An 8,886-nucleotide genomic window follows, 5' to 3' on the forward strand; every position below is an offset into this window, starting at 1 on the left:
TAATGCTGCCCCCTTCCCTTCCCCATCCAGGTTAATTTCCACTCTGTTGAGGCTCAGTCAGCAAATCTTTAGCCATAATCACCACTTCCATGCCACCCCCTACCCTGTCTGTAAAGAGCTCTTCTTTATTCTACAGTGGATTGGGAGGAGGGGAATCCAAGCTAAGATATGCTAGAAGAAACACGTGGCGTCTCTCATTTGTGAGTAACCAAGCAATTGCCCTCACTTTAAGATTGCGTTTCTCAGTACTCTAAACCAAAAATGATGTTATAGATAAGAGCTGTTAAATGTTAGGAGCATGAGAACTGCTCACCAAAGTTTTCAGGCAACAGATACATAACTTGTGGTTCTCTTCCTATTTCAGTAGAGCATCACCTGTAATTTTTTTTAACCTTAAAAGCAACGCATGGGCTTCCCTGGTGGCGCAGTGGTTGAGAGTCCGCCTGCCGATGCAGGGGACACGGGTTCGTGCCCCGGTCCGGGAGGATCCCACATGCCGCGGAGCGGCTGGGCCTGTGAGCCATGGCTGCTGAGCCTGCGTGTCCGGAGACTGTGCTCCTCAAGGGAGAGGCCGCAACAGTGAGAGGCCCACACCCGCAAAAAAAAAAAAAAAAAAAAAGCAATGCATATGTTAATACAAACTCACTTAAAAAGATTAGGAAGAAAAGCAAAGCACTTGGCCTTTAAATCTTCGAAGTGGGTTTAATGACAGTTTAATGACAACCTGTTTAATGACAGGTCCAGAACCACATCCCTGTTTTATTATGTTTCATTATTACTGCATAATTTCCTTTATTACCTATGATAAATGGAAATCAAATACTTGCTGAGGTGGGTTTAAATAGGTAAGAGTGCAAAGAAAAATAGGTTGTTCAAATATCATGAAACTGGGATCTCAGATTCTTAAAATATATATTTATATTTTTAAGTGAGGTACCAAGCTATAACTCTCAATCTCAAACTAGCTGTGTGTGAGAGTTGTTTTTTCGTTTTTCTTGTTTTGTTTTGTTTTAGGATTGTATCCATAATTCAAAGATGAAAAGAATAAAAAGTACATTCAAAGCAGCATTCTCAGGATTTTTCACTTAGACTGATTTTTGGCTCATTCAAGTAGGAAGATCCCCCCCCCCAAAATTGCTAAGGTTGATGCAAGACGTGAAGCTAGTGAAGTTCAAGTACCGCCTGGGGATGAATTTCACCAGCATGACAGGTACAGAGCTGTCACTTTAAGACATCTTAAGAGAGACGAGGTTATTTTAAATGCCTTTCTCTCAGCCTTTTGATTACACAGGGAGCGACTAACTTCTCCTAGTGAAACCAGCTGGCCCGGGACGGAAGGAATAGAAATCCTCTGCTCCGCCTGCTGGAGGGAGGTGATTAAGAGCTGAGTGCACTGATTCGACCTTTCCAAAAAACTTAGCCTAGGATTGCTGGACACCCCGCAGCGAGTTGCGCAGCGGGCTCCGCTGTGCGGTGTCTGGCGTGTGCGGCCGGGCACCTTCTGGGTTGCTCTTCCTGGCCCCTACCCTCGCGGCTCTAACGTCAGCTACCTGCCAGGCCTCTCAGCCAGCACAGTGGGACATGCCCGAACAAACAGGGGGCGGAGCCTAAGGAGGTGGGAAGCACCCAGCCCGACTGCCCAGCTGGAAACGAACTCAGTCCCTGCCGGCTCTCCACTCCGGCAGAGTGTAGCTCGGCGGTGAGGACGCTGCAACGCGCCCGCACTCTGCGGCCAGAGTGGATTCGCGTGACGTTGCGGCTGCGCGAGGAGCCTTTTCCTGGGAGCCATCCGGGAAAAGCCCGGCTTAACTACAGGCCTTTCGGCCATTGGACGGACCCCCCCAAGCCGCAGAAGGACGGCGAAAGGGGACTGAAGCTGAACCGAGCTCTTTCCGAATGGGGAGAGCCCGCTAGGGCGAGGTGGGAAGGAGGGGTGGGGCGTGTTGTGAAGCTCACGGCCAGCGGTGGATTATCCGGGACACTTTGCGCCTGGGGGCTGCGAAGTGAGCGAGGAGGACAAGGGCATGCTCAGTGGTGGCGGCGGTGATGCGGCCCTTTCCAACGCCGCGGCGCGGGGGCAAGTGGAGGCCGTGCGGCAGCTCCTGGAAGCCGGTGCTGATCCCAACAGACTCAACCGCTTCGGGAGGCGCCCGATCCAGGTAGCTGGGGGCCCCGGGCCTCGCCGTCAGGGGGCGCACAAACACGGCACCGCGGCCTCCGTGGGAAGCGGCTGGGGACTGAGATCTCCACCGACTTAGACCTCTGTCTCTCTTGCTCTAGTATTCAGCTCAGGTGTAAAGCAGGTTTTCACCCACAAAAAATTTTAAAGAAAGGTATTGGAAACCCCACTACTTGTTTGGTTTTCTTTTTAATGGGGGGAAAAAGACCAATATCCCCTCTCCCATTTCATAAGAGATGCAAGGGATAGGTTCAACTGGAGAGGAAAGGGGAAGAGGAGAGGTTATTTGGGGAGACCTGTTTTGTCTTATCTGTTTGTCTTTCAACAAACAGCGATCAACTTTCAACGATAGAGATAATTAAATTACAAGGTACACAATTTGGACTGAATTTAAGGAATCATACAAAATCACAGTACATGAAAAAAAAATCACCCTGAATCTTTAAGCTGTGATGTGAAATTTTGTATTCTTTCCTCATACAGACGAATTGAATACAAAGAAAAAAGACAGGATTCCTCAACCACAATACTTAATTCCTTTTATGTAAGCAGTGTCTCTTGAGTGTTACATAAGAAAAAAATGTGCTTCTATATATTTTTATTTAGTTATACTGAATGCTTGGATTACATAAGCATTGCTGCAGCTTTGTTAAATGGCAAAGGGCCTTCATAAATAGTCTCTTCATTGTTAAAATTCATTTATTCAATATGTTTAACTATTAATCCCACTTTAATTAGTGCTAAATATATTTTTTAATTTCTTTAAAATATAAGGTAATGTTTTGTGTTTTATTGTTGACTATTATGGTCATATTTAGTATTCACCTCACAATCACCTTCCAGAACCAAGCCGTTATTAAGGAATCTTGTTAATTGTGTAGATTTTAAAGAAAATATGTATTCATTCATTTTGAATTCATAGAAAATATTGGAAGAAATGACGGATTGTTTAAAGCAGCAACAATATGTAAAGTAGCTCTTAAAGACTTCAAATTATATTAATTGTAGAAAGAGGTTTGTCGTTTTTAATTCACCATATTCTGAGATATTAAGAACCACTTTTCCGCCTCTTCTCTATGTATGAAATGCCCTTTACTTCACTAATAGAAATGATATCATGGTTTCTAAGGGAGGAAATAGATGTTTTTAATATCCATGAAACAAACAAAAAAATTTTGCATACTATCTTTTGATTCCGTGGTACATTTTAAAACATAAACTCACAAGAACATATAACAACATTTTGTATATTTAATTATCAAAAATTATTTTATTATATATGGAATCTAAAAAAAAATGGTTCTGAAGAACGTAGGGGCAGGACAGGAATAAAGACGCAGATGCAGAGAATGGACTTGAGGACACGGGGAGGGGGAAGGGGAAGCTGGGACGAAGTGAAAGAGTGGCATGGACATATATACACTACCAAATGTAAAATAGATAGCTAGTGGGAAGCAGCCGCATAGCACAGGGAGATCAGCTCGGTGCTTTGGTGCTTTGTGACCACCTAGAGGGGTGGGATAGGGAGGGTGGGAGAGAGAAGAAAGAAGGAGGAGATATGGGGATATATGTATATATATAGCTGACTCATTTTGTTATAAAGCAGAAACTAACACACCATTGTAAAGCAATTATACTCCAATAAAGATGTTTTAAAAAATAAAATAATGGAAATCGGAAACTTGAATGGATAAACATTAAAAAATTTTGTTTTATTGTTAAAATGAGAAAGTAAATACTTGCATAATGTACATGTACACAAATGGATACTATAGGATTACTGCTCCAAAACATCCTTTTTCTAAATTATGCATTGCTCTGATGTGACTGCTAAGATCCAAGCTCTTTTTTAGATAGCGAAATGTTTACTATTCAACATTATAAAATCCTGTACAATGTAAATATAGTGTTTATTTTACATTACCTCAAATATATTATCCTCTAAACGTTAGCCTTTATAATGTTAAATATTAGAAGTGAACCATTCATTAAAAACAATTTGTTTTCATCATCTTATAAAATTATGCATGACTTTACTTTTTCCCTTTTATCTCCAATTTCGGCTCCAGTTGTGGGACTGTATTCCCTTTATGAGCAGAGACATATAACAGTGAAAAGCAAACGTCTTCCACAGGGAATTTACTGCAAGAACTAAACAAAGTAAACCTTGTTTTAGACTTAGTTGTTTCTTATTTTCTCTCCTAAAGCACTGCTCTAACTTCTAAAATAAATATATCAGCTGACTGCCTAGTAAATTTTGTAGACTGGGATTATGGCTGGGGTAGAGAAAAGAAAAAGGAAAATAATTAAGACTTTAAAAGTCTTAACTCCGCCCATAAATCATTTAACAAAATAGACTCCCCTGTTTCAATGGAAATTTTAAAGAAATCTCCCACAACGGCGATAAGCAGTTTATCATCAGCTCTTTCTTGTCTTCCCACGTTTGGAGAATAAAATGGAACTAATTAGGGCTGAGTAGAGTATAATTGGGGCTGGGGCCGGGGGTGGGGGGGGGATGGTATTGCGTCAGCAAATGAAGCTTAACTAGACTCCTGAGGCTTGTAAGAGTCTCTGGATCATGAATAGGTATTTCTTTGAGAAGACTCTACCTGCCCCCACCCCGGTCCTGACCGCTCTGCTCTCTCCGGCAGGTCATGATGATGGGCAGCGCCCGCGTGGCCGAGCTGCTGCTGCTCCACGGTGCGGACCCCAACTGCGCGGACCCCGCCACCCTCACCCGACCCGTGCACGACGCCGCCCGGGAGGGCTTCCTGGACACGTTGGTGGCGCTGCACCGAGCCGGGGCGCGGCTGGACGTGCGCGACGCTTGGGGCCGCCTGCCCGTGGACCTGGCTGAGGAGCGCGGCCACCGCGACGTCGCCCGCTACCTGCGCACAGCCGAGGGAGACTGATGGCGCTTGCACACAGCCGCCCCAAACGATTTTTCTTTACTCTCCAGTTCCTCACCCCAACTTAGTTCAATGAGGTCTGCAAACGTGGAGCGGCGGAAGTCTTCCTGGGCGACCTGATTCCCCGCAGGGAAGGAGGGGCAGACCGGGAAGAAATTTTTTTTCTCTTTTTTTCTCTGGATGCAGCCCTCGACACTCACCGTGAAGTGAAACGCAGAGGGGTGGGGCAAATGGATTTCCAGCGAGATTTAGGAGCCGAATGTGGATTTCCCAGGTTTATTTTTCAGGGTTTTCTGGCGAAAAGTGGCACATGACGAAATCCGCGAAGGAACCCAAGCGCTGCGAATCTTCACACAAAAGATGCTGGGGCGGAGTGAGAGGCGGCGGTGACTGGCATTCGGGTGGGAAGACAGGTGATAACGTTCGCCCCATCGACCTTGAAGGACCCCCCCCCTTTAAGCCCCTACTTCAGGCGTTAGGCCCTGGGGATATGAAGGCAAAGCTGAAGACGGAGGACCAAGCAATGATGACGGTCGTCGTGGGCTCTTTCTTTACAAGCTGCACGGAGCGGAGCAGGTCACGTGCAAAACGCTCCATACTGGAAGCCTTGGGGATTCGCGCCCAGCTACACCGGATATATCTGACGGAGAAGAGAGGACCCGGAAGCCACCTCGAACTTGCCTGCTTATTCTAAAGTCCCCAGGGCAAGGTGGTTCTGAACAGCTCTCCGAAAGGGGCGCTCGTTTGCTGTTGTTAAATCAAGGCGAGATTCTTGCGGCGTTCCAGCAGTCCGCGCACAGGCTGAAGTCGGGGATTGTACCGAGAGCAACTGTAGGTAGGCCGTTAACTGTAACGATTTGTTTAATCTATGAACGGTAGGATACAGAGAGCCCCCTGTAAATTGCCACTTGAAAAGATTTCGTGATATTTTGTACTTCTGGGTGGTTCTTCAATAGCAGTCTTACTTACGGAGACTTTAAATAACAAAGTAACTCGTGGCCCTTGGGAAAGAGGTGAGGAAGAACTACAGCTTTTACACGAAGCTATGGCACAGTAGCAACGCCCAGATTACTTTGATCCTTAACCTATTTATTTCTCTGTTAAATTTTCTGTTTCCTTTACTACAGTCTCAGGGGGTCAAACAATGAAATATTACAAATGTATTTTAGAAGATCCATGCACTTACCCAGTAAATTATCTCGGGATATTTCCCAAAGCGTTGCTAAAAGAGTAGATTGAATATAAAACTGTTGAAAATATATGATGATGGCTCGCGGAATGTCTTAATATCTGCTGAACAAACTAAAGGTGTACTGTCTGGGGATTTAATTTCCAGTGTTGCTTGATACATTACAGCATTGGAATAACTGATATTTCACTGTTTTAATGTAAAAAAATTGAGATTGGACTCCAAGATTTTGGCTTAAAACATGATTCCATTCCTAATTTAAAGAAATTGTGGAATCTGATGACAACCTGATATTAAGGGAAACTAAATCAAGAAAATGTGGTTGGGTACTATAGGGTTCTGTGAGATCCACAGCCATATATATATTATATATATATTATATATATATTTGGCAAATATATATATATATTTGGCAAAACCAAAACATCATACATTATTGGAAAATCAAGTACCACGTGGTTGCACTGAAATAGTAATTTATGAATACATGTAAAAGTAAATTCAGATTTCAAATCCACCTGGTAGGCAGATTTGGTCAATGTGTTTTATCAGCAGCACAAGAAGTATATACTGTTATATCTGTTTAAGATTTCACTTTGAAGGATACATGCAAGCAAATATAGCTCTATATACATGAGCCCTGCTTCTGGCTCTATTTTACAATTACAGAAAAATATACATGTTAATTTCTGTATCTAAATCTAAAATATTACCAAGGTTTGTACACATCTTACTACCTGACCTTCATTGCAAGATCTGGAAGTGAAATAAATTCAGAATTCAATAATGTATTCATTTGGCCTCATTTTTATATTTCCTTTTTCAGCCGAGTGAATGGATGAGAAAACAAGGATGATTTACTATGAAAGCAAAATCTATTTAAAATTTCCTGTGTTCTAATGGCTAAAATTAGTAATTTCAGATATAAGGAATGAAAAATAGATTCAAACAGAGAGCTCAAGATCCATACAGTTCCAAATGGCTTTGGGAAAGTGTGTTCATAGGAATGCTTTATTATATTTTATTTCTATATTATGACAAAAGCAATATGAATATGGTGTCCAGGACCAAATTAGTTCATTTTATGAAGCTAGGTAACTGACCTTCAGCAAATAAATAAAACTAATTTAACTTAGACCAACCACACTGAGATTCTATATTGTCCTTCCTTTTATGGGAAATGTTAAAAACAAACTACTTGTGTGTTAATATGTAGTAGTGAATAGGGATTTTTTTTACCACCTCTGCAAGTATCAATTATTTTTTAAAAAAACAAAAGAAATGCTTATTTTCCTTTTATGCTTTATCAGAGGCTGATTATTTTTATGATAGGGTGTAATTTTTCCAACGTTCAAGACGTTGCCACTCTACCAAAAGAAAAGAGAAAAGAGCAAGTAGAAGTAGTCATCTTCAAAAATGATAGAAATAATCTTGGAAGCACTCTTGTGGACTGCCTTCTGAAACAAATGCAAAAGCTGGTGTCATCTACAGTCATCTTCTTAGCAGACTAAGAAGTCTGCTTTGGTATTTATGTCAGCAGCTAATCATAACCAAAATCTGACATGACTACTAAGTTTTCACTATCAACAAACTATTTCATTATCTTGTGAAAACTTGAAAAATAAATTTTAGGTTGGCATAATTTCACAGTGTTCAATTACCAAGCTTAAAAAGATGGAAACGGGGAGAAATAAGTAAGAAAATAAGAACATTTTAATTTTAAAAATTACTTGAAGGAGCAACAAGAGTTGAATCACAATACTTTCAATATCTTCTCCTGTTCTATTTATAATCCCAGGGAAGAAAGAGGGAATGAAGCAGAGATTAATTAGGACTTGATTGGAAGGTAGAAAACCTGGGTTCTGGTATTAGTTCTTCAACTAATTCAATATATGACCTACCAAATCATGTGACATGATTAGCCCCAATTTCCTCATCTATAAAAGATGGGAGTTGGACTAGATTACTTTTAAGCTCCCTACCATCACTAAAGTTTTATCGCTTTATAAGTTTGTTGCATACATGACTGTAATGGGGTCTTATATTTTATTAGTAATGATTTTGCCACTTTGCTTGTCTGAGCCAAGAAAAGCTATATAAAGGAATAGAGAGAAGAGATGCATTTTTAAATTCTGGAGCCTTGAGGGGTGGGGGATCTCCATAAGCACCACCTCCACCAGTTAGTTGAGAAGTTACCAACAAGTTTGTGGAAACTAGCACAGAAAAGATGCTTTGCAAAATAAATATGTAGTTTAATTTTAAGCTCTTTCTTACTTTGTCTTACCTCTGATTTTTTTTCTGTTGCATTTTGCATTTCTCTCATGTGACTCATAGCCACCAAAAGAATTCACTTCTTTAAGTGAGATAAGCAGGTAGACCCAATAAATTTATTAAAATAATGCTGAAGTAGGTGTTTACAAACTAATGTAAATGCTCTGAAAGAAACAGTGTTTATTAAGTAAACATATAACAAGTGATACTGACCTAAATGAGGTTGGTATAGGAGTTGTAACCAAGATAAAATGTTGGGGGCATTGGAAGGAATAGAAAGTGCAAAGGCACGAGAATGCTAAAATATGTAGAAAAGTCATTAGAAGATGAATAACTCT

General features: G+C 41.4%; 1 protein-coding gene across 1 annotated transcript; it reads left to right on the top strand.

Annotated features, from left to right (window-relative positions):
• The first annotated feature begins 2,002 nt into the window (after nt 1-2,002).
• On the top strand, nt 2,003-5,118 carry CDKN2B (cyclin dependent kinase inhibitor 2B). Its single transcript, XM_065879168.1, has 2 exons — nt 2,003-2,159; nt 4,831-5,118. The coding sequence occupies exons 1-2, from the start codon at nt 2,025-2,027 to the stop codon at nt 5,089-5,091; spliced, it is 396 nt and encodes a 131-aa protein (XP_065735240.1). The 5' UTR covers nt 2,003-2,024; the 3' UTR covers nt 5,092-5,118.
• Nucleotides 5,119-8,886: the final 3,768 nt, after the last annotated feature.

This window comes from Phocoena phocoena, chromosome 6 (genome assembly GCF_963924675.1).
Source record: "Phocoena phocoena chromosome 6, mPhoPho1.1, whole genome shotgun sequence".
NCBI lineage: Eukaryota > Metazoa > Chordata > Mammalia > Artiodactyla > Phocoenidae > Phocoena > Phocoena phocoena.

Bases quoted from the DNA above. Each gene is read 5' to 3' on its own strand.
- CDKN2B (XM_065879168.1), top strand. From the start codon at position 2,025: ATGCTCAGTGGTGGCGGCGGTGATGCGGCCCTTTCCAACGCCGCGGCG. The intron at 2,160-4,830 runs GTAGCTGGGGGC...TCTCTCCGGCAG, and splicing joins TCGGGAGGCGCCCGATCCAG to GTCATGATGATGGGCAGCGC.